At 42.6% G+C, this 26,270-nt stretch overlaps 2 protein-coding genes across 6 annotated transcripts in view; both read right to left on the bottom strand.

Moving 5' to 3' along the window:
* Nucleotides 1-5,378, bottom strand: part of LOC103281359 (membrane-associated guanylate kinase, WW and PDZ domain-containing protein 1) — a 45,096-nt gene extending 39,718 nt beyond the window's left edge. Inside the window, exon 1 of one of the 4 annotated variants that reach the window (XM_062971178.1) lies at nt 5,208-5,378. The gene's annotated coding sequence lies outside the window, so the exon portion shown is untranslated. The remainder of the gene's footprint in view (nt 1-5,207) is intronic. The other 3 variants (XM_062971179.1, XM_062971174.1, XM_062971175.1) reach the window with 3 other exon arrangements.
* An 11,457-nt stretch (nt 5,379-16,835) lies between these two features.
* Nucleotides 16,836-26,270, bottom strand: part of LOC103281835 (myoD family inhibitor domain-containing protein) — a 29,398-nt gene continuing 19,963 nt past the window's right edge. Inside the window, exons 4-5 of one of the 2 annotated variants that reach the window (XM_062971172.1) lie at nt 22,732-22,938; nt 16,836-18,409 (exon numbers count right to left, since the gene is read on the bottom strand). In XM_062971172.1, coding sequence (XP_062827242.1) covers nt 18,144-18,409; nt 22,732-22,938 — 473 coding nt within the window. In that variant the 3' untranslated portion in view covers nt 16,836-18,143. The remainder of the gene's footprint in view (nt 18,410-22,731; nt 22,939-26,270) is intronic. The other variant, XM_062971173.1, reaches the window with a different exon arrangement.

Below are 26,270 nucleotides of genomic sequence, written 5' to 3'. Positions count from 1 at the left end.
CTTGAGAAAGTGTCACTTCCTAAGCACTGCATTATTCATGTGAAAAATATTTCCACACACATAGAGACCCACACACACTAGTATAGCCTTGATATTTTTCTCTTTCTTTCTTCTTGGCAGGGGTTGGACTGGATAGCCCACGATGTCTCTTCCAACTCTGTGATTCTATGATTCTTTCCACTGACAGGGTAAGGAAAAAAAGCACATCAGCACCAGGACTGGCCTATTATTTTGGCTTTTCTGGACAATGTCAGAAGAACAGTTATGTGTTGGTGCAGAAGAGCACTGAATCAAGGTTATTCAAACTCATCCCATGATACTCTCAAAATATCCTGTTTTTAATTTTGTAATCACAACTGATAAAGCTTTTGTTTCTGCATGCTGAAAGCTAGCATGTCAGGAGGGAGAAATTCTCTATCTAGCCCACTGCTTCCCAACCTGTGGTCTACGGACCGCCAGTGGTCTGCAAGAACCAAAATATGGTCTGCGGCCTCACAGTTACTACACCGTTGCAACGAGAGGTCTCGTGAAACCGTCTTATAGTGCCGAGGAAATGTTCATGTTGGGAGGGGAGAGGCTGACTACCCATGAAAGGCGTGACAATAAGCCTCCTGATTGCTGCTTCTCCTCCTCCTCCCTCTGCCTGAACGGAGCTGTAATATATGGCATCTGGAAGCAGGGTCACCTTGGTGTCTTCGTTTTTAGGCCTGTTCCTGGGATTATTTGAGGTGCTGATTCAGAAAATTTCATTGGATAGAAAACATCTGCTCTCGATTATTAAATATGGCTTTCTTTGGGCAAGCAGATGGTGACTACTAGATGGCATATGTTCTGTATCAGAAACTAGAGATGATGTGGTCTATCCAATCCACCCCAAATAAGCAAACTGAATCTAAAGTTGACCAATTATTGATTTGTAACCCTTTTGGTACTAATGTTGGGAGAGTGGTCCCTGGTCAAAGTGGTCCCTGGTCAAAAAAAGGTTGGGAACCACTGATCTAGCAATTTATTTCAACAATCAGTTTTCTACATAAACTGAGCTGAGGAGGGGTTGGAAGGGGAAGGTATTCACAACTGTGGTATAGGAGAAGAACACATAATACTGTTAAGTGGTATTATACGAAATAATTTTATGTCAGTATTTTCTATATGTCATATTCAATTTCTGAACAATCCTATTAATAATAATAATTTTATGTCTTACCCACCTCTCACCATGGCTCAAGGCGGGTCACAATACTGAATAGAAATATGGAACAAAGGTGTTACCTTTTATTAGACTACCTTTTGAAAGAGGTAGAGCACAGCACAGTGACTATAAAATGGACCTATTATCCTCAAAATACTTTGCTCAAAGCATGAATACAGTAAGTGCTCCTCCACTGACAAAGCTGGTATAATAACACTTAGGGTCCTTCCACACAGCCCTATATCTCAGAAAATCCCACATTATCTGAGTGTAGACTGAGTGTAGACTGAGATAACTCAGTTCAAAGCAGAAATTGTGGGATTTTCTGCCTTGATATTCTGGGACATAGGGCTGTGTGGAAGGGCCCTAATCTACCTTACAAAACTGCTGTAATTAATGATTTCTGAGACCTCTTCAGTTCAATATACACACCACAACACTGGCCCAGGCTGGACCATTTAAATACAGTATATAATTTTACCCATTTGTTCTAAGTTAGGATGGATTGCCTCAGGGCCCTTCCACACAGCCATATAACTCAGAATATCGAGGCAGAAAATCCCACAATATCTGCTTTGAAATGGGTTATCTGAGTCTACACTGCCATATTCAAAGTAAAAAATGTGGGATTTTATTCAATTGGGTGAAAGGGGCCTCAGATAATACCTCATGGAACAAGAAAAGCTGCATATGGAAAGCTTGTTAATAAACCCAGCACAATCTGTTCACATAATACAGATAAACCCACTTGCCGTGGCCCATTTTTTTTCTTATCTGGAACCAACTTTTGTGAATCCTCTCTGAATTTCTGACAACGAGTGCTGCAGTAACACGGTCAATACCAATCCTATAGCGATTCTAAACTCTCTTTGCACAACAGCTGCTACAAGGCTGAGGACAAATTGACAACATGATTATAAAAAGATTTTTTTGATTCCGCCCGGCCTTTCCTTATCACACCAATGCTGTGCCTGATCTGCCCTTTCACGGCCTGATCACACAGACAAAAACAGAGAGACACCACCTCCTGCAGGCCTTTGGATTTCATTCTCTTGAGTCATGTGAAAGATCACGGTCCCGGTTTCCGTTATGGAGGCAAATGTTTTGGAGGGGAAGAAATGTGATCGCTTTGATACTAGGCCCTGGGACTTCCGCACCAAAGGAGAGGGGCGCCTGGTAGTACAGTAGAGTCTCATTTATCCAACATTCTGGATTATCCAACCCATTTTTGTAGTCAATGTTTTCAATACATTGTGATATTTTGGTGCTAAATTTGTAAATACAGTAATTACTACATAGCATTACTGCGTATTGAACTATTTTTTCTGTCAAATTTGTTGCATAACATGATGTTTTGGTGCTTAATTTGTAAAATCATAACCTAATTTGATGTTTAATAAGTTTTTCCTTAATCTATCCTTATTATCCAACATATTCGCTTATCCAATCTTCTGCCGGCCTGTTTACGATGGATAAGCAAGACTCTACTGTATTTGCAAGACCCTAACATTTTGGAGGAACCTGGAGAGCAGTGAAGGGAAATATTCAGAGGACAGGCGGGGAAGGAGAGAGATGGGATTCCCAGAAGAGAGTCTGACCTCAGCACTTATCGAAGGGCCCTTCCACACAGCCATATAACCCATTCTGGGTTATATCAAGGCAGAAAATCCCACAATATCTGCTTTGAACTGGGGGCCCTTCCACACAGCCAGATAACCCAGAATATCAAGGCAGGAAATCCCACATTGTCTGCTTTGAACTGGAATATATGGCAGTGTGGACTCAGATATCGCAGTTCAAAGCAGATATTGTGGGATTTTCTGCCTTGATATTCTGGGTTATATGGCTGTGTGGAAGGGCAATATGTTGTCTGAGTCCCACAGATATTGTGGGATTTTCTGCCTTGATATTCTGGGTTATGTGGCTTTGTGGAAGGGCCCTATGATGTCTGAGTCCCACAGATATTGTGGGATTTTCTGCCTTGATATTCTGGGTTATATGGCTGTGTGGAAGGGCCCTATCCCACAGATATTGTGGGATTTTGTGCCTTGATATTCTGGGTTATGTGGCTGTGTGGAAGGGCCCTATGTTGTCTGAGTCCCACAGATATTGTGGGATTTTCTGCCTTGATATTCTGGGTTATATGGCTGTGTGGAAAGGCCTTATGTTGTCTGAATCCCACAGATATTGTGAGATTTTCTGCCTTGATATTCTGGGTTATGTGGCTGTGTGGAAGGGCACTATGTTGTCTGAGTCCCACAGATATTGTGGGATTTTCTGCCTTGATATTCTGGGCTATATGGCTGTGTGGAAGGGCCCTGTGTTGTCTGAGTCCCACAGATATTGTGGGATTTTCTGCCTTGATATTCAGGGTTATATGGCTGTGTGGAAGGGCCCTATGTTGCCTGAGTCCCACAGATATTGTGGGATTTTCTGCCTTGATATTCAGGGTTATATGGCTTTGTGGAAGGGCCCTATGTTGTCTGAGTCCCACAGATATTGTGAGATTTTCTGCCTTGATATTCTGGGTTATATGGCTGTGTGGAAGGTCCCTATGTTGTCTGAGTCCCACAGATATTGTGGGATTTTCTGCCTTGATATTCTGGGTTATATGGCTGTGTGGAAGGGCCCTATGTTGTCTGAGTCCCACAGATATTGTGGGATTTTCTGCCTTGATATTCTGGGTTATGTGGCTGTGTGGAAGGGCCCTATGTTGTCTGAGTCCCACAGATATTGTGAGATTTTCTGCCTTGATATTCTGGGTTATATGGCTGTGTGGAAGGTCCCTATGTTGTCTGAGTCCCACAGATATTGTGGGATTTTCTGCCTTGATATTCTGGGTTATATGGCTGTGTGGAAGGGCCCTATGTTGTCTGAGTCCCACAGATATTGTGGGATTTTCTGCCTTGATATTCTGGGTTATGTGGCTGTGTGGAAGGGCCCTATGTTGTCTGAGTCCCACAGATATTGTGAGATTTTCGGCCTTGATATTCAGGGTTATATGGCTGTGTGGAAGGGCCCTATGTTGTCTGAGTCCCACAGATATTGTGGGATTTTCTGCCTTGATATTCTGGGTTATATGGCTGTTTAGAAGGGCCGTGTGTTGTCTGAGTCCCACAGATATTGTGAGATTTTCTGCCTTGATATTCTGGGTTATGTGGCTGTGTGGAAGGGCCCTATGTTGTCTGAGTCCCACAGATATTGTGGGATTTTCTGCCTTGATATTCTGGGTTATGTGGCTGTGTGGAAGGGCCCTATGTTGTCTGAGTCCACACTGCCATATATTCCAGTTCAAAGCAGAAAATGTGGGATTTATTTTCAGGCCTAAGCAGGATGAGAATGCCGGAGGGAGATGGCACCCTGTCCCACTGTTATGCTATAGAAATGGGAGGCCAGAAACCACATCCCTTCCTCTCCCCATCCCTGGAGATGATGATATCGGCTGTCATTGAAGAATCCTAGGATTTGGGCTGGGATACCCTATCCTGGCTCCATGTCCAGACGCCGGCAACTGTGACTGAGCGAAAGCCATGCTGCTGCTGCTGGAGTAAAAGGTCTGCTCAGGTTAATCCCCCTTCCGCTGCCCGCCTGGTCACCCCCTTGGAGGGAGAGGGCTTGGGCCACTGGAGCCTCTGCGCAGGGACTGCCACATCCCGTCAGCAGTCACCCTTCGTGCTGGCTGGCCTTGTCACATCCCATCCGTCTCCATGCGCCCTCCCGCCACCCGCACTCCTCCTCTGCCCGGCTGTCAGGTCTTCTATGTCTCCTTGGACACCATCCTTCATCTTCCTGCCCTCCCTCACCCATCCCCACCCTCTCCTTCTCTTCCCTGAATTTCCCTGGCCTCTTCCCCATCTCCTCCCCTGCAGAGTAGACCGGTGCGGGATGGGGCTAGAATCCTATTAGCAAGGCTCATCCCTCCAGCCAGCTTTGATACTGGGCGCCTGGGGAAGGCAGGCAGGGAGGGGAAGAGGAGGAGGAGGAAGGGGCTGGTTTCTTATCCTGACGATGCCCTTACCTCTGGGGCTGCTCCAGTCGCCAGCTCTGTTCTGACTTGCCCCAATCCCCCGCCGTCTGGAGTTGCCTACCTGCCAGCCACCCTCGGCCAAGCAGAGCTTGCAAAGAGGAGAGGAGAGAGAGAGGGAGAGGTTAAGAGAAGCAACCTTGGTGGCAGTGGCGGTGCTGCTGCTGCTGCTGCCCGAAATAGCAGCGCTTGAGCCGGGGAGGGACCATCGGTGGTAGCCACGGCAACGGGGACGGCTACCCTCCTCCTCCTCCTCCCCCTGCCCGGCGAAAGTGATGAGAGGGAAGAAGGACAGGTGGGTCGGCCAATCGGAGGGCGCGGCGGCTGATAATCCGCAGGGCTCCTCTGTTTCTCCCGCTGATGCTGAGGCTGCCGTCCTTGCTTCTCCCGCTCTGTCCGGCCCGCTGCTGCAGTGCCGACGTTGGCCTCTAGGCGCCGCTGGCGTGCAACTCGGCCGGCCGGCGGCGCTCTTTACTCATGGCCCGTTGAGTAGCCCGGTTTAGGAATGCTTAGGACCACAAGTGTTTGGGAGAATTTTCCCCCCCTCCCCGGATGTTGGACTATTTATTTATTTATTTACAGCATTTATATTCCGCCCTTCTCACCCCGAAGGGGACTCAGGTCGGATCACATCTATCTATCTATATATATAAATGAGTGATGGCATCACGGCGACCAACAAAACAACAAAACTACAGGCTCCCCAACCTCGAAATTTGACAACATAATCCATCATCCATGCCTCTAGGTTGATACAACAAAAAGAAAAGAAAAATAAAGTCCTAATTAGAGGGAAATGAATAATTGTTTTTATCCAATTGCTGCCAGTTAGAGGACTAATCTCTGCCCACTTGGTCTCCTAGCAACCAACTCAGCCCAGGGGACAGGCAGACTTAGGCCTCTCTTAGGCCTCTTCCACAGATAATCTAATTTGCACTGGATTATATGGCAGTGTAGACTCAAGGCCCTTCCACACAGCTATATAACCCATTTATAATGGACTTAATGTCAGGGGGAAACCTTTACCCTTTACCTTAACTACCACCAATTCCTCAATACTTTATTTCCCATACCACCATACTTCGCCACAGCAACGCGTGGCCGGGCACAGCTAGTCTATATATATAAAAGGGTAATGAAATTTCGGCCTAGGACAAAACAACAAAACTACACATCCCAGAAACACTAAACTTGGCAGCACAACCCCTCATCCATGCCTCTACGTTCATACAACAAAAAGCTCCAGCTACTCCAGAAAACAGCCAGGCTTTGAGACTGCAAGGCTATTCACTGCTATTCCACCTGCCCAACAAAGGATTCCCATAAGCCACAGCAGCGCGTGGCCGGGCAAAGCTAGTTACACATATAGGCAAACATTCAATGCCTTTTAACATAGAACAAAGACAAGACAAACATAGGCTCCGAGCGGGCCTCGAACTCATGACCTCCTGGTCAGAGTGATTCATTGCAGTTAATTGCAGCTGGCTTGCTCTCCAGCCTGCGCCACAGCCCATAGGTACAGGGTTGCTGTGAACTTTTGGGGCTGTATTTTTTATTATTATTTATTTAATACATTTATATCCCGCCCTTCTCACCCCGAAGGGGACTCAGAGCGGCTTACAAATTAAATTTACATACAATATTATATTATTAGCATAGCACAATACTGGCAATAAATTACCATATTGTACTATATCTGTATATTGTAATATAATTAATAATATTACATGTAAAATATAATTTATAATTAATATTATTATATTGTATTATTAGTATTATATTGTATTACAAAATAATATTATTAATATTATGTGCATATACAATATATTATAATAATATATATTATTGTAAATTATATTATATATGTATGTATGGCCATGTTCCAGTAGCATTCTCTCCTGACGTTTCGCCTGCATCTGTGGCTGGCCTCATCAGAGATTCTGTTGCTAGCAGAGGCATGGGCAAACTTCGCCCCCCAGGTATTTCGGACTGCAACTCCCCAATTCCTAACAGCCGGTAGTTTGTATATACAGTAGAGTCTCACTTATCCAACATAAACGAGCCGGCAGAATGTTGGATAAGCAAATATCTTGGATAATATGGAGGGATTAAGGAAAAGCCTATTAAACATCAAATTAGGTTATGATTTTATAAATTAAGCACCAAAACATCATGTTATATAACAAATTTGACGGGAAAAGTGGTTCAATACGCAGTAATGCTATGTAGTAATTACTGTATTTACGAATTTAGCACCAAAGTATCACGATGTATTGAAAACATTGACTACAAAAATGCGTTGGATAATCCAGAACGTTGGATAAGTGAATGTTGGATAAGTGAGACTCTACTGTACATCATGGGTACTGGGTTGCTGTGAATTATTGGGGCTGTATGGCCATGTTCCAGTAGCATTCTCTTCTGACGTTTCGCCTGCATCTGTGGCTGGCCTCTTCAGAGATTCTGTTGCTAGCAGAGCCATGGGCAAACTACCCCCCTCCCCAGGATTGCAACTCCCACAATTCCTAACAGCCGGTAGTTTGTATATATTTGACCATATTGTTCAGATGAGTCATTAGTATTTTTTTTTTGTAACTATATCAGCAGGGTCAAAGTTGCACTTGAAGGATGCCTAAGTGCATATTTAAAACATGTATAAAAATAAACTGGGCACAGAGAAAAGGGGCTGGGCTGTGGCGCAGGCTAGCTAGCAGCCAGCTGCAATAAATCACTCTGACCAAGAGGTCATGAGTTCGAGGCCAGCCCATGTTGGAGTGAGCACCCGACAATTAAAAGAATATATATATAGCCCCTGCTCGTTGCTGACCTAAGCAACCCGAAAGATAGTTGCATCTATCAAGTAGGAAATTTAGGTACCACTTATATGTGGGGAGGCAAATTTATGACACCATAAAAATCATCCAGCCGCTGTTGGAATGAGGAAGTTGCCATCGCAGTGGATGATGAAGCAGCTGCTCCCCCTGTGGCTGGAATCAAGCATACCCTGGGGAAGTTGGAAGCTGGAGAAGGTTTAAATTGCCTCTGTGTCTGTCTCTGTCTCTGTTATGTTATATGGTATTGAATGTTAGCTTTATATGTGTACAATGTGATCCACCCTGAGTCCCCTTCGGGGTGAGAAGGGCAGAATATAAATACTGTAAATAAAATAAAATAAATATTATTTATTTATTTATTTGGTTTATTTATATCCCGCCTCCATCTCCCCCGAAAGGGACTCGGGGCGGCTCACAGAAATATCAAATAAAAACAATAACAATATACAGTACATCAATGGACAAAACATGCACCAGTTATAAAATCTGAACATTATCCTATGGTATAAAAACACGCTTAATAAAACATAGAATTAAAACCAACGAGGTTACAGTAACAGATAAACTAAAGTACACCTTAAAATTAAAATAAATAAAACACTTGGAGGGCCGAAGTTTGCCTATGCCTGTACTAGTAAGTCAAGTAGAATAATAGACTCATAGAGTTGGAAGAGACCACATGGGTCATCAAGTCCAACCCCCTGCCATGCATGAAAAGCACAAAGTATCCCTGACAGATGGCCACCCAGTCTCTAGCTTTCAAGGAAGGAGCATCCACCACACTCCGAGGCAGAGAGTTGCACTGTTGAACAGCTTGTACGGTCAGGAAAGTGGTGTGTATATTTAAGCCCGTAGCCAAGGGAGCGGATTAGGGGTTTAAACAATTCCCGAATTTTTTCAGGTCAAAACAAACAACTCTAACCATTCTAATCACCACCATGTCAGACTACATAGCGAAGTCATTGAAATCCCCAAGCATGTGGACAATTTCAATAGAAAGGAGGAAACCATAAAAATGAACAAAAGCTGGCTACCACTATTAAAAAGATTCTAAAATCAGGCCAATAAATAAAGAACACCACTCCGAAGACAGAGGAATTCCAGACATGAAACAATCAGGGCCAGCTAATCACCACCCAACAAAAGATTCCCACAGGCAGGAATCAGCCATGTTTTGAAGCTGCAAAGCCATTCAGTGCTAATCAAGTTGATTAATTGCAACATTAACACTTACCTCCAACAGACCAGAGTTCTTGCTTACCCCGACTGCTGACTTTTCGATCGGCAGGGTTTTTCTGCACCACAGTGATTTAGCCCGCTGTTCTAAGCCTGGCCCATTTACATAAATCTGTTGATTAATTTTTAATAAATATTTGATTTTATAACTATTTTATATACCTATACAACTGGAGTCATGTAAAAATTTATTGGGGGGAAAAGGGGTCACCAGTGGAAAAAGTGTCAGAAGCCACAGTCTAGACAATCTTTTAAAAATACTTTTGAACATGAAACCAAGTTTTATGTACACTGAAGCATCAGAAAGCAAAGATGTCCCCATCCCAGCCACCCAGTAGGACAATTTTGGATTTCCAGATAAGGGACAGAACTATAGCATCACAGAATCATAGAGTTGGAAGATACTCCAAGAGCCATTCAATACAACCCCCTTTGGTCATGATGGAAAGCACAGTCAAAGCAATCCTGACAGATGGCCATCCAGCCTCTGTTTAATAACCTCAAGAGCCCATCACACTCAGGCAGTCTAATCCACTATTGGACAGACTTCTAGGGAAAGTTCAGACCTGATTTACTCTTGGATCCACTTATTTGTCTTTCCACAGCATCAGCAGAACTCTTCCCCACTACATCTTAAATGAATTGATTTCTTTCCTCTCAAATTTTTTTCACTATCCACATTTCTAAACTATGCATGGTAATGGGGAACATGATTGCGTGGATTGTCATAACTGTATCCTAACAGTTTTTTTTTAATGTCAGGAGCAACTTGAGAAATTGCAAGTCACTTCTGGTGTGAGAGAATTGGCTGTCTGCAAGGACGTTGCCCAGGGGATGCCTGGATGTTTGATGGTTTACTCACCCACTCTCTCCGGATTCGAACTGCTGACCTATCGGTCAGCAGTCCTGCTGGCACAAGGGTTTAACCGACTGCACCACCAGGGGCATCCTAACAGTGATACATTGTTATACTTGAGGATCCTGTCTAGTTTGCTCATAGCTGCCCCTCCAAGTCCTTGCCATCATATGATTTCTTCACTGCATTCTGATTAATGACTGAGATAAGATATAGAATATCTTGAACTATTTCAGTGTCTTCATTGCTTTAAAATGAAGGACATCATCTATGGTCATATTTTATTATTAGTACACATTAATGTTCTATTTTTAAAATGCAGCTCTATGCTTTCTTTCTAAACTAAGCATTTAAGAGCAAGGAAATCTTTCTTTGGGTAAGCAGAAGAATGCAATTTCTCCCCAAATCCAGTCATTTCCCTCCCACATCCCACTGAAATCAGCTTCATTTTTCTTTGTAAACACAGATTTTAGCTATGTTTGCTCAAAAGTAAATGACATTGATTCTATATTCCCCGGTAACTATATATTTCTTGTTTTGGAATATTTTAAAATCAAGGTTTGATTAAGTTGTCTTTGCTTTTTAAAAACATGTTGATATTTGAAGTTTTGTACCTTTTTAAATAGCATTTTATCATTTTCAAATAATTGCACAATGTCTATATAATCATGTTTCTGGGTGTGCAGTAAACAGAAATAATAAATAAATAAATTTTGGTGGATATGAATCAGGTGAAAATTAGTGTGAAAGAAAATGTAGGAGAGCAAACAGAAGACAAATGAAAAATATTGTCAACTAGAGTAACAACTGGAGTCCCCGGTGGCGCAGGGGGTTAAACTGCTGAGCTGCTGAATGTGCTGACCGAAAGGTTGGGGGTTCGAATCCAGGGAGTTGAGTGAGCTCCCGCTGTTAGCCCCAGCTTCTGCCAACCTAGCAGTTCGTAAATATGCAAATGTGAGTAGATCAATAGCTACTGCTCTGGCAGGAAGGTAATGGCGCTCCATGCAGTCATGCCAGCCACATGACCTTGGAGATGTCTACGGACAACGGCAGCTCTTCGGCTTAGAAATGGAGATGAGCACCAACCCTCAGAGTCAGACATGACTGGACTTAATGTCAGGGGAAAACCTTTACCTTTACCTTAGAGCAACAACTATGAAACGAGAGGGAGGTTTGCTCACTCCTGCTACTTCAGCAATGCTGATCTTGAGTTAGGATTAAGGCAAGAATGGGAGTCATGGGTTATTGTGTTGCCACTCTCAGCAGCCTTAGTCAGCAAAGCCAATGCGGAAGATTGCTAGAAGTTATTTACAGTATTTATTTATTTATTTACAGTATTTATATTCCGCCCTTCTCACCCTGAAGGGGACTCAAGGCAGATCACATTACACATATAAAGCAAACATTCAATGACTTAACACAGAACAAAGACAGAGACAAACACAGGCTCCAAGCTGGCCTCGAACTCATGACCTCTTGGTCAGAGTGATTTGTTGCAGCTGGCTGCAGCTGGCTGCTCACCAGCCTGCCCCACAGCCCGGGCCTACAGTGTAACCATATTTGCCGGGCCTACTTAGAATCATAAAGTTGGAAGAGATCACGAGGGCCATCCAGTCTAACCCCATTTTTCATGCAAGAACAAATCATAGAATCATAGAATAGTAGAGTTGGAAGAGACCTCATGGGCCATCCAGTCCAACCCCCTGCCAAGAAGCAGGAAATCGCATTCAAAGCACCCCCGACAGATGGCCATCCAGCCTCTGCTTAAAAGCCTCCAAGGAAGGAGCCTCCACCACAGCCCGGGGGAGAGAGTTCCATTGTCGAACAGCCCTCACAGTGAGAAAGGTCTTCCTGATGTTCAGGTGGAATCTCCTTTCCTGTAGTTTGAAGCCATTGTTCCGTGTCCTAGTCTGCAGGGCAGCAGAAAACAAGCTTGCTCCCTCCTCCCTATGACTTCCCTTCACGTATTTGTACATGGCTATCATGTCTCCTCTCAGCCTTCTCTTCTGCAGGCTAAACATGCCAAAGCTTTTTAAGCCGCTCCTCATAGGGCTTGTTCTCCAGACCCTTAATCATTTTAGTCGCCCTCCTCTAGACGCTTTCCAGCTTGTCAACATCTCCCTTCAACTGTGGTGCCCAGAATTGGACGCAGTATTCCAGGTGTGGTCTGACCAAGGCAGAATAGAGGGGGAGCATGACTTCCCTGGATCTAGACGCTATTCCCCTATTGATGCAGGCCAGAATCCCGTTGGCTTTTTTAGCTGCTGCATCACATTGTTGGCTCATGTTTAACTTGTTGTCCACAAGGACTCCAAGGTCTTTTTTGCACACACTGCTGTCAAGCCAGGCGTCCCCCATTCTGTATCTTTGATTTCCATTTTTTCTGCCGAAGTGAAGTATCTTGCATTTGTCCCTGTTGAACTTCATTTTGTTAGTTTCGGCCCATCTCTCTAGTCTGTCAAGATCGTTTTGAATTCTCAAAGCTCTCCCATCAGATAGCCATCCGGCCTTTGCTTAAAACTTTCTCTAAATGCCTGCCTCCAGAAAAAAGTCTTGACTTGCTTGCAGAAGTCCAGCAGGGATAGGGACATCCTGGTCTCTCTTGGGAGGACATTCCACAGTCTGGGAGCAGCCACTGAAAGGATCCTTTCCCGTGTTTCCACCAAACGCACTTGAGCGGGCGGTGGGACAGAGAGAAGGCCTCCCTAGTAGATTGGTGATGACTGGCAGATTCATAGAAGGAGATACAGTCCTTCAGATAATCTGGACTGGAGCCATATAGGGCTTTGAGAGTCAAAGCCAACACTTTGAATTTTGCCCAGAAACATGTTGGCAGCCAGTGAAGCAGTTGCAACAGGGAGTTGCCGGCTCCCTGTAGCCAGCCCCAGTTAGCAGTCTGGCCCAGATACACACTCCAAAATATTTGCCATATGCGAGATGGGGAGATTAATGAATGAGCACTATAATCCTGTGCATCTCTATTCAGAAAGAACCCTGATGTGTTTGATGGGATTTGTTTCTGGGAAATGCATGCATACAGTATGGAGTTGCTAAGAAATCCTCAGTCAAGGGGTGAAGAAGCTTTTAGACCTCTCACCGATTTGAGCAACGGGCCCAATATGGTTGTAGGTGGGCTGATGTGAGTTGTAGACCCAAATGTGTGAGGATCAAAGGTCCTACACAAGTGTCTGAAGCCATTTACCGTGTTTCCCCGAAAATAAGACAGCGTCTTATATTAATTTTTGCTCCCAAAGATGCTCTAGGTCTTATTTTCAGGGGATGTCTTACTTTTCCATGAAGAAGAATTCACATTTATTGTTGAACAAAAAAAATGAACATTTATTATATACTGTACAGTAGTCATCACAAACCAGCATAACCAGAAAAACTGTGAATCCTATCAAGAATTACTTGTTACTACCATTATTTCTATGTACAACACTCTATGGTACGTACATTTACTGATCCTGCATTCTCTGGTGTTCTGTTCGGTGGGCATGCTTCCAAACAAAACCTTTGCTAGGTCTTACTTTCGGGGGAGGCCTTATATTTAGCAATTCAGCAAAACTTCTACTAGGTCTTATTTTCTGGGGATGTCTTATTTTAGGGGAAACAGGGTAGTAGGAGTATAGCAAAGGCATGATGATCAAAACGCCATAGTGGCATTGCTCCAGGTTTCCTGGTGCAGTGCATAAGCCGAACAAGGCAGATGTCTGTAACTATTCCAAACTCCAGCTTTGTAGCTGTTCATTTCCCTTTGGTAGGGATGTGAAGAAGGTATTCTCTGGGAATTTGCCTTATCAAAATGTTATGCCCTCAGTTCCCCACTAGACGGCAGCAATCGTCTGCATCTGTTGGATTTTGTTTACAAATGATCATGTTTGACATTTCTGTTTTGTTTGACTTTGTTAAAAACTGGTTTAAGAGGAGGCATTACAATAGTGGGGACAAAGGTTGAGAAAGGTAGTTTTTTTGGACTATAGTGGCCATGCTGACTGGAGGATTCTGTGTGCTATAGTTAAAAAAAAATATTGCAAGTTGTGATTGAAATGAGAGACTGGAGCGGAGAGGGGTGTGTGGGTTTGTGTCTACATAGGCTGTTGTGGGTGTGAGGGGAACAAATATGTGCCAGATGGTTTCAGAGTGTGTTGAGTAGTAGGAGTGTAGGCCAACCACTGCTGATCCTAGTTTCATCCACAATCCTGGTTTGCTTATCTGTGTGGGTTCTGACACTTGTGTAGAACAGCTGCTCACTAGAAATTCCAGCTCCAGGGTTGTTGTTTTTTTGTTTTTTTTTGGATGAAACACATTATCCAGATTTATTTCAGTCTGGCTTGTGAAATGTCTATGGGACAGAGGCAGTTTTCGTCATTTTGGTGGATTTATTTTTATCGTGTCAGAAGCGACATGAGAATGGACTGTAAGTTGCTTCTGGTGTGAGAGAATTGGCCATCTACAGAGACGTTGCCTAGGGGACGCCCGGATATATTACCATTCTGTTGGGATGAAGCTTCTCTCATGTCCCCGCAAGCTAGAGCTGACAGATGGGAGCTCACCCCATCTCGCGGATTCAAACCAGCAACCCAACCTTCAGGTTAGCAATCCAGCCAGCAAAGGGTTTAACCCATAGCACAACATCTTGGTGGATGACCTATGCAGGGAATTAGACAGGGATTGTGTCATGGTTGGTTTTGCTGGAGCTCTTAGTGGCTTACAACACCAACTTTTGTATCTTTCTTGACCACCTCTTTGGGATGGGATTTGGGAACACTGTTATGCAAATGTGATGCTGGGGGACTCCTGTTTGACATCCTGGCCACTGATGGAGTCTCCCAGCACTTTGTCCGCTATGCTGTTTAATATCTACACAAAATCACTTGGAAAGGTCATCCAGAGGCTGGGGGTGCTGCTCCACCAGAATGCTGATAGCACCCAACTTTGTCCCTTCTTTCCATCCTGCTCCAAGGAAGTGCTGCCAGTACTGAAACAATGTCTGTTGTGAGGACAAACACATTGAAATGTCATCCAGACAAAACAGAGCTGTTTCAGGACAGTCCAAAGGCAAATGAGAGAATGGGGACCTATGCTAGACGAGGATACACTCCCCATGAAATCTGAGGCTCACAGTGTTTTTCTGGGCTCATCTCTAAGCAGTGGCTAGTTACAGCTGGAGCACCAAAACAGTGGTTTTAAAGACAGTTTGCTAGGTAGGCTTGACCTGGAATAAGGTGTTCAATTCTGGACACTTCATTTTAGGAATTATATAGATATGTTGGGGGTTTCAAGAAAGATATAGGATGGTAGGAGACGTGAAGAACAAAACTGTGATGGCGCGAGTGGCGCCATCAATACGTCAAACTGTAAGTTGCAAGATTTGAATTGTATCATGCCTGATTTTTCCTTTACCATGTAAATGTAGTTGGATTGATTGGTTATTTATAGCTGACAATCAATGTTGTTTGCACCAGTTATATTGCTTTCTCAGCTCAATTGTTTGGCTCCACCTTTTCCTGGAGTAGGACAGTGTTTCCTTTTTTCATTCCACCATCAAGCTTTCTACCAGATGGATGTGAGAGAGAGACTTGGCTCTAAAAGCCCTTGATTAAGTTACCTCTCAGCACCAATTCTGAGGTTCTTATCCTTGAGACTTATGCTTCATGTTCAGGGCCAACCTGAACGATGTTGAGGAGTCTCAAGCGCCTTTAAATCAGTTATTTGGCATCAGAGGAAGACCGTGTCTTCAAACATAGGCCATTTGGACTGAGGCTGAGGATTGCTCCAGCATTCACAGCCATTGAGAAAGAGGGACCTGGAAAAGCTTCTCAGCTACAGAGCTCCTTAGACTTAAGACAACCAAAGACTGCAATGTATATTTTCCTTTACCCCTTTGAAACTTCCAGCTTATTGGGATAACCTTTTGTGAACAATAAAACCAGTTTTGAGTTATCTACAGTGTTTTGGTCCTTGGGAGTTCCAGTTTCCCTAAAGGAGGGCAAGAAGCAATCCCCTGGGGAAAGATGTCATGTCCATACCTCTTTCGCTAAGAGTTATAGCCCCAGGTTGAAGGCTTTCATGGCCAGGATCACAGGGTTGTTGTATGTTTTCTGAGCTGTATGGCCATGTTCCAGAAGCATTCTCTCCTGATGTTTCGCCCACATCTATGGCAGGCATCCTCAGAAGCATCAAGGATTGTCACGGAGAGAAGGGGACAGGTTTGTTGTCTACTACCACGGAGGGTAAAACCAAGCTTAATAGTTTGAAATTATAGTGGGGTAGAATTCAATTGAACATTAGAAGCAACTTCTTTTTCAGAATTGGAATCAGTTATACAGAGAGGTGGTGGGGTCTCTTCTGGATGTCATCAGAAAGAAGATGGACAGCTCCCTGCTGGGGATGCCTAGCTGGAGATCCTGCAATGAGTAGGATATTAGATTTGATGGCCCATGAGACACTTTCCAATTCTATGCTTCTCTGATTCGTGACAAAAATGTAGTAACAATGTAAAAATTAATAACTGGCTATCATTTCATTATATTCAAAGTCGGCTGCCTGACATATTTGTTCCATTCTATGGGTAAGCATAGGACCAGCCCTCTCTGAGAAAAACTGAGGTGCTCATAGTGAGAATACCCAAAAAGTTCCTGAGAGGAGAGGGAAAAACTTTGGCCAAACACAGAATCAAAACAGCAGAAGGGATCAATTCATCTCTTTTAATTTATTTCACAGTTCATCATTCTAATTAACACAACAATATATTTCCAGATATGAAAAAAATGACCATATGAGCAATGCTGACCTGGAGCCTGCAGGATTAGCAATCAGAGTACAACTTCAAAATGATTCTACACTGTATAATTAATTCAGTTTGAAACCACTTTAACTGGCCAGGCTTAATGCTATGGTATCCTTGGAGATGTAGTTTGGTGAGGCACAAGCCCTCTGGCAGAGAAAGTGAAAGACCTTGTAAAACTATAACTCCCGTGATTTCATAGCATCAAGCCACAGCACGTGGCACATCAAACTATATTAATTCTACAGTGTAAATGTACTCTAAGTCCAAAATAGCTTTCTCGAATCCAGCATCATTTAGAGGTGTTGAACTGCAGCTCCTATCATCCTTAGCCAACACGTTCAAAGTAATTTGGGCCAGAGTGATGTGAGCTGTAACCCAACATTTCTGGAGCATATCAAGTTTGGGCAAAAAATGGCTTAAATGAAAGACACACTGTCACAGCAAAATGACAAGGTGTTTCCATAACTCTGAGGCATTGGCTATGCAGAATACTTTAACTGTTGACAGGATCACAGCATCAACATAAAGATTCTTCTATCACGGCTAAGAAAAGAGAGAAAGACAGAGCACCCCTGTTTTCTTTATGTTTTTGCCAGTCGGATGTTGAACGGCACAGGCCTTTTGGTTACAGAACAGCTTTAATTGGATGACATTTCAGGATCCAAGTGGAATTTGTTTGCAGCGCTGAATGTCACTTAGCCTTTTGACATCACATTGTCTGAGTTGGGGGCAAGTGGCATCAAACTACTTTAAAGACTATTAAACTGGCCTTACTTCATATAATGCAATACGATCGTTGTATCCATGGATTCTGCACCCATGGATTGAATCATCTATAGATGGAAATATTTTTGATAAATTCCAAAAACAAACCTTCATTTTACCATTTTACAGTGTCGTTGTTTATAATGGTATTTGAGCATCCACAAATGTTATATAAGGGGCAGGGAGTCTTGGAACCATTCCCCAGCCGATACAAAGTTCCCAATGTAATAATATCCAGCTCTATGTCTGTATATCGGTGAAGCTAACATCCCTTTTCTATTGTTGTGAGGTGTTTTTCTAAAGAGAGGAGCTTCTCGGATGATGTCACTCCACACAATAGTCCATTGCCATGTTTTCTAATCATCGAGGAGGTTCTTAAAAGAACAGGCACACACATAATGCCATCTCTTGAAGAGGTTATGGGTCTTGTAACCCAGGCCTTGAAGTCAGGCTGGGAAGCAGATTGAACAGCACTCCAGGCAGATCTCCAAGCAGTCAGATGAGTCACAGCAATCTTGAAGCATCCCACAGCCCAATCCACAGGGGCAATGCCCTCCATCGGCTGCTTCCCCACAACAGCAGCCTGACTCCCCTCTGCCCCCAGCGCAGCAGGCCTCCAGGCAGCCCCCACAGCCCCCACACTCCAGGGCAAGGGAGCAGAGGGACAGGAACTCACAGAAGAGGCAGGCCAGGGCACAATGGGCACAGCGATCTGGAACAGGAGAGCAAGAGAGAGAGGACAGGTTAAGACGACCACCATTAACAGCATCCAACAATCCTACCATCTATGTGTGTGCATGTGTAGGTGCCTTCAAGTTGTTTGTAACCCAAACCCTAAAAGTTGGAGTCCTAAAAAAGGGACTTGGATGGATGATCTCCTGTTGTCCCAGTTGACTTCAGAAACAGGAGATAAGGACTTAATTTTGACAAAAAACGAAGACATTCTGTTTATATATCTCTCGACGGCTGAGAGGATTGTCTTTGTGAAATCATGGAAATCACAAGAAACACCGGACCTGGACTCATGGAGAATTAAAGTGAGGGAGGTTAAAGATATGGACCAATTAACTTTTTTTCTTAAAAAGAACTCAGGAAACCCCATAAAACAAACGGACTGGGAATTAGTAGTTATCCCTCCCTGATAACTTGATATTGCTTTGCACCTTGGCCTGGATCTTTTGACCCAAATCGGGATTTTAATATTATTGTCTATATTGACTTTTATGACTGTTTTTAATCATGTTGAAGTTTTACTGCTCAGTTTAATGTTTTATCTGATTTGTGCTGTCGTGTCTGGGCATGGCCCCATGTAAGCCGCCCCGAGTCCCTCCGGGGAGATGGGGCGGGATATAAGAATAAAATTATTATTATTATTATTATTATTATTATTATTATTACTTCAGAAGAATGAAGAAATAATTGACTATTAATAATGGGAGAAACATTAGGGTCAGAAGGACAATGAGCAATTTTAGAGGAAACAAGTGGACCCTAACCACTAAGGATTAAAGGAAGTCACCGTATTTTTTAAATTTTTTTTTATTATTATTATTTTACTTTTTCTTATTGTTTATATATATGTATATACTTTTTACTATATATATATACTAGCTGTGCCCGGCCACACGTTGCTGTGGCAAAGTATGGTGGTATGGGAAATAAAGTATTGAGGAATTGGTGGTAGTTAAGGTAAAGGGTCAAGGTTTTCCCCTGACATTAAGTCCAGTCGTGTCTGACTCTGGGGGTTGGTGCTCATCTCCATTTCTAAGCTGAAGAGCCGGCGTTGTCCGTAGACTCCTCCAAGGTCATGTGGCATGACTTTATGGAGCGCCGTTACCTTCCCGTCGGAGCAGTACCTATTCATCTACTCTCATTTGCATGTTTTTGAACTTTAGGGTTGGTATAAGCTGAGGCTAACAGTGGGGGCTCTCTCCGCTCCCCCAATTCAAACCTGCAGCCTTTCGGTCCAGAAGTTCAGCAGTTCAGCGCTTTAACACGCTGCACCATCAGGGGATATTATTTCGTAAAGGTTGTGAATATACAATATTTCTAATTGTTTTTTTTTTTGCCAGTTGGAGGCAAGTATGAATGCTGGAATTAGGCAAAATTATTAGCATGTAATAGCCTTGCAGCTTTAAAGCCTGGTTCCTCCCTGAGTGAATTTTTTTTGGGAGGTGTTAGCTAGCCCTGATGGTTTCCTATCTGGAATTCCCTTGTTTTTAGAGTGGTGTTCTTTGTGCTATTTTCTGTGTTTCTACTGTCTGTGGCCCTTAGAAAACAATCATTCCTCTACCTTTAATTAAGACTTTATTTTTCTTTTCTTTTTGTTGTATCAACCTAGAGGCATGGATGAGGGGTTGTGCTGTCAATTTTCTAGGTTCTGGGGTATTTAGTTTTGTTGTTTTGTTGGTCGCCGGGATTCCATCACTCTTTTATATATATATAGATAGATACACACACACACACACACACACACACACACACACACACACACACACATTTTTCTCTTTTTATTATTTTGCTCTTCTATATTCTTCTTTCTCTATTTCACCCATCTTTTCTATCACGACATTGTTCCCACACTTTCACTGTATTCTATTGTTAATACTTTATTAAAAATGATAATAGAGAAACAGAAGACCCCACCCCCACAAAAAAAAACCCTTTCCTTCTTCCCACCAAAATACAATGGGCTCAGAAAGCTCAAGAACATCCTCATCAGCCAAGCCACTGGGCGAAGAGAGTAGATTGGAATGCCAATAATCAATTATCTGGCAGCCGATCATTCAGTGACATAATAAACCCCACCCAAGTGGTCTGAAAGCTCATCACCACTGCCCACCTCCCCATTGTCCTGTCTAGGGGAACTAGGAAATTTCATCACCCATTCAACCCAGATGACTCATCAGCAACTATTGTTGCCATTGTCCTAAATCAACACCCATTTTCCCACCCAGAAAACCCCCACCTATTGAAAGGAGACAGACACCTGCACAGCAATGAATTCAAGTGTTCTCCAATGAAGCTTTATTAAAGTTCCAGCCATACATAATCTACCAATCATAAACTGTAAAACATGACAACAATGAATGTACATTAAACCAATGAGGCATCAGATTGTAATTTGTACCAATCAGAACAATGTCTATTGTCTTGAATATCTAAAAAATACCAATGTTTATAAATGGAAGGCATATCAGAACTGGGATTCCCCCTTGGCATCCTTCCTTGATCAACAAAGCAACAAACCTCTGATTTTGCTCTCATCTCTATGTGTCTTGATTGGGAAACATGACAGTTGGCACACCAGGAACGAACCCTGGGATTTGAGACAACAAAGTCATCTGTCAAGGTATGGGTTCATAGGGTTTTCATTGACTATGTGGTTTTGCCAGTTCATTCCTCTGAAATGTAGCCAATAGCACCTGATATTCATTAGTGGTCTCCATTCAAGTACTAACCAGGGCTGACCCTGCTTAGCTTCCACGATCAGACATGATCTGGTGCCTTTAGGGTACTTACATAGCATTCTCACAACTTATTGTGGTTGTTGTGTGTCATCACATCATCTCTAATTCATAGCCATCCTAGGATAATCAGCAAGATTTTTCAAATGAGGTTTGTCTTTGCCTTCCTCTGAGGCTGAGAGAACATGATTTCTCCATGATCATTTTCCCATCTTAATCTGAGATTTGCTGTGTTTTTGGCAAGGAGCCACAGATTTTATAAATGTTTCCTGCCTAGGTCCTCCAGAAGTCATGCTGGAGGACAGAGAGAACATTTCTCTAGGCATTTGTAGGTTCTCCAGTGGGATTCCATGATCAATGTCCGGTGGAAGGTGAGCATACTGTTGTACTGGAGGACCTAGGGATTTCTAGGGAGGTAAAATAAAAAAGTGTTTCCTATTTTCATACTTTCCCACTGTTAAGGGGTAGTGGTCTTGTGCCTCTAATCCCATCAAATGTGGAGGGTTGACTGTAGTTGATTGATGGATTAAAATGTATTGTCGAAAGCTTTCATGGCCAGAATCACTGAGTTGCTGTGAGTTTTCTAGGCTGTATAGCCATGTTCCAGAAGCATTCTCTCCTGACATTTCGCCCACATCTATGGCAGGCATCCTCAGAAGTTGTGAGGTATATTGAAAACTTAGCAAGGGAGGTTTATATATCTGTGGAAAGTCCAGGGTGGGAGAAAGAACTCTTGTCTGTTGGAGGCAAGTGTGAATGTTGTGATTAATCACCTTGATTAGCATTTAATGACATTGCAGTTTCAAGGCCTGGCTAATTCCTGATTAAAAAAGTAATTATTAAGTGACAGAAGATAATGGAAAGACAATTGGCAACACAGATAATCATTATGTTAGCAGTGCAATAATTAAGATAAATGTGTTACATTTTCTTCTTTTTAAGCAATTAATAACTGGAATGAACTCCTTAAGAGACATACCGTGTTTCCCCAAAAATAAGACAGTGCCCTATATTAATTTTTGCTCCCAAAGATGCACTAGGTCTTATTTTCAGGGGATGTCTTATTTTTCCATAAAGAAGAAGTCACATTTATTGTTGAACCAAAAAAATGAATATTTATATTATACAGTACAGTAGTTGTTAACACAAAGTAGCATAACCAGACAAACTGAATCCTATCAAGAATTTCTTGTAACTACCATTATTTCCATGTGCAACACTCTATGATACATACATTTACCAATCCTGCATGCTCTGATGTTCTGTTCAGCAGGCATGCTTCCAAACAAAAACTTTTCTAGGTCTTACTTTCGGGGAGGCCTTATATTTTGCAATTCAGCAAAACCTCTACTAGGTCTTATTTTCTGGGGATGTCTTATTTTAGGGGAAACAGGGTATATCCATGTGCCATTTTCCAAGCACCCATAAAAAACCAGTTAGAGGTTCCTCACCTGCACGAAGATCCCAGAAGAAGCTGAGGGTTAGTAGTATAAGGCTGCCTTGGGAGCCAGGGTTAGTCAATGGTAGCACAGCTCAGAGATTTCCAAGGCAAGTTCTAGGCAGTCACCTGTCTGGTAGCATAACTCCAGGCCTGGCCCATCAGGCCTGCAGCAACAGCAGCAACAGCCCTGCGGGTCAGAGCAAAGCCCAAGAAGCCTAGAGTTGCAGGCTGGCAGTGGGAAGCAGGAGGGGCAGCAGAAGGGACCCGTCAGAAGAGGGAGAAGGTCAGAAAAACGGCAGAAGAGACAGGCCAAGAGGAGGGTGGCACACAGCTCTGTGGATGGAATGAAATGGTGAACATACACACACAGACTATTTTTTTTTGGCAAAACCAGAAGTGGGATTAATGGAGGGCCTTTGCAAAATGCCATATAATCCAGAATATCTAGGCAGATAATCCACAATATTTGCTTTGAACTGGAGTATCTGAGTCCACATTGCCATGTAATCCAGTTCAATGTGGATTTTATACAACTGTGTGGAAGGGGTCGGAGAAGCACCATTACAGCACTTAATCCAGACGGGCTATTTCCTCTTTCCAGGTCATACTGAAAATATTATGTCCTCCAGTGTTTCACAGATGAAAACTAGAGTATGGTTATGATGTCAAAAGTTTTGAATGAGGAAGAACAAATAGACTATTAGAATCAGTAGCATAGAATCATAGAATAATAGAGTTGGAAGAGACCCCATGGGTCATCCAGTCCAACCCCTTGCAAGAAGCAGGAAAATCGCATTTAAAGTATTCCCAACAGATGGCCATCCAGCCTCTGCTTAAAAGCGTCCAAAGAAGGAGCCTTCACCACACTCCGAGGCTGAGAGTTCCACTATTGAACAGCTCTCACAGTGAGGAAGTGCTTCCTAATGTTAATGTAGAATCTCCTTTCCTGTAGTTTAAAGTCGTTTTCTGCATCCTAGTCTCCAGGGCAGCAGAAAACAAGCTTGCTCTCTCCTCCCTATGACTTCCCCTCACATATTTATACATGACCCTCATCATGTCTCCTCTCAGCCTTCTCTTCTGCAGGCTAAACATGCTCAGCATTTTAAGCCGCTCCTCATAGGGCTTGTTCTCCAGACCCTTGACATTTTAGTCGCCCTTCTCTGGACACATTCCAGCTTGTTGACATTGTCCTTCAATTGCGGTGCTCAGAATTGGACACAGTGTGATTCCAGGTGTGGTCTGGCCAAGGCGGAATAGACGGGGAGCATGACTTCCTTGGATCTAGACACTATACTCCTATTTATGCAGACCAAAATCCCATTGGTTTTTTTAGCTGCTGCATCACATTGTTGTTTGCCTTTGCCAAAATCAATAAGGAAGGGCAGGACTCCACCGCCTCATTTCATCTCTGCTGAGTTGATTGGGTGCAAATCTACAGGCAGAGTCAGTTAAGATGGGAACACTACTAGCCCCATCATTAAACAGAAGACTTGTATCACTACAACTTGTTGTCCCATTGCAATCACATTCTTTAAGCAAGTGGAAACATACTGTTATTGGAATGACCAATTTTAATTGCGCAATACGGGAATTTTGTTCTCTGAGAATGGGCTATGCTCTTGCCTTTTGCCACTGTACTCTGAAAAGGGTATGGTTCCTTTTATGGTAAGAGTTATGATACCTTATTCACACTGACCCGTGGATAAGTCAGCCAAGGTTTTGAGATCATTTTTTTTCACTAAAATGCTTAGATTTACACAAGAATATACGTAGATTAGCTAATCATTATTATGATAATATAATTATGATGTTGTTTTATGAATTTCATGCTTTATTTTAACTGTGTTGGTTTGGCTTGTCCACATGTGAGCCGCCCCGAGTCCCTTTGGGGAGATGAAGGCGGGATACAAAAATAAGGTTATTATTATTATTATTATTATTATTATTATTATTATTATTATTATTATTATTATTATTTTATCATTTGCTTCCCTTTCATGACCCCCCAAATCTGTTGCCTATGATATATCCACTACACTTATCCAAACAGTACAGTCAGGCTTGGATCCAGTTGGAGATTGGGCCAACTGGCCAATGCCTCTGATATCATGAAAATTCTTACCTTGAGCCCCTTCTGCCTCCATATAAAATCCAGATTATCTGCTTTGAATTGGATTATTTGGCAGTGTAGACTCATTTAATCCAGTTCTAAGTAGATAATGTGAATTACCTGCTTTGATAATCTGGGTTATATGGCAGTGTAGAAGGGACTTCCACACAGCGATATAACCCAGAATATCGGTCAGATAATTCACAATATATGCTTTGAACTGGGGTATTTGAGTCTACACAGCCATATAATCCAGTTAAATTTGGATTTTATGTAGCTGTATGGAAGGGGCCTAAATCAGTTAAGAAGCAAAAAGATGGAAAATGTAAGTAGCAATCACAATCAACATTAGATCAGCGCAAGCATACCTCAGTTAACAAAGACTCTGACAAAGAAGCTTATTTTAACAGTCTTTATATGCCAGCACATTCTCCCACCTTTCCTCACCTGCTGTCTAGCTGGAAGATTTTTAGCACCATCAGCTGTGGAAGCATACTGGAGAAAAACACATTTTCAATGCAACAAACCTGAGTCGTTATATCCCCTTCTACACAGGTGTATAAAATCCACATTATCTGCTTTGAACTGGATTATAGGGCAGTGTAGACTAAAATAATCCAGTTCAAATCAGACAATGTGGATTATCTGCTTTGATAATCTGGATTATATGGCAGTGTAGAAGGGGCCTGTGGATCACATCAAAATACACAATTTTGTCCTGAATTCCTGTTCTTGACTTACACATGAGTAGATATGGCAGTTTTGACAAAATATATTAAAATGCTCTTCCTTTTTGTGTGATGTAGGAATTTGTTGTTTCTGTCTCTGGTGCCAATGTTTCTGTCAAAGAAGTAGATCAGAACAGATCTACTTTGTTAACCGAGATATGCGTATAGTACAGTAGAGTCTCACATATCCAACTCGCTTATCCAACGTTCTGGATTATCCAATGCATTTTTGTAGTCAATGTTTTCAATACATTGTGATATTTTGTTGCTAAATTCGTAAATACAGTAATTACTACATAGCATTACTGCGTATTGAACTACCTTTACTGTCAAATTTGTTGTATAACATGATGTTTTGGTGCTTAATTTGTAAAATCATAATCTAATTTGATGTTTAATAGGCTTTTCCTTAATCCCTCCTTATTATCCAACATATTCGCTTATCCAATGTTCTGCCGGCCCATTTATGTTGGATAAGTGAGACTCTACTGTATATTCAAATTTTCTGTGTTCACTTCCGTCATTTCAGATGAAACACTGGTAAGAAGTTAAGCTTCTATTGCAGAAGAGGCGCACTTTCCAAGTCCTCATTTTAAATTTTATGGCCACCTCATTTCCTCATGTTTGGGTTGAGGACCATTAGGAATGTCTGACTCAAGCCACTTAAGTCCATGAATCACTGAGTAGTGGCAAGGTAATAGTCAGTTTACACACTGGAAGCAATTACACGCTTAAGCCCTGTTGGGACTGTACCACTTTAGACCACACATTGAGGATTGGCTCTTTAAATCTTCCCTTGTCTAAATAGCATCCCTGACTCTTTAAAA

This window comes from Anolis carolinensis, chromosome 2, assembly GCF_035594765.1.
Source record: "Anolis carolinensis isolate JA03-04 chromosome 2, rAnoCar3.1.pri, whole genome shotgun sequence".
Taxonomy (NCBI): Eukaryota; Metazoa; Chordata; class Lepidosauria; order Squamata; family Dactyloidae; genus Anolis; species Anolis carolinensis.
Note: the sequence above shows the minus strand (reverse complement) of the source record. Positions and strands in the feature narration are given on the sequence as shown.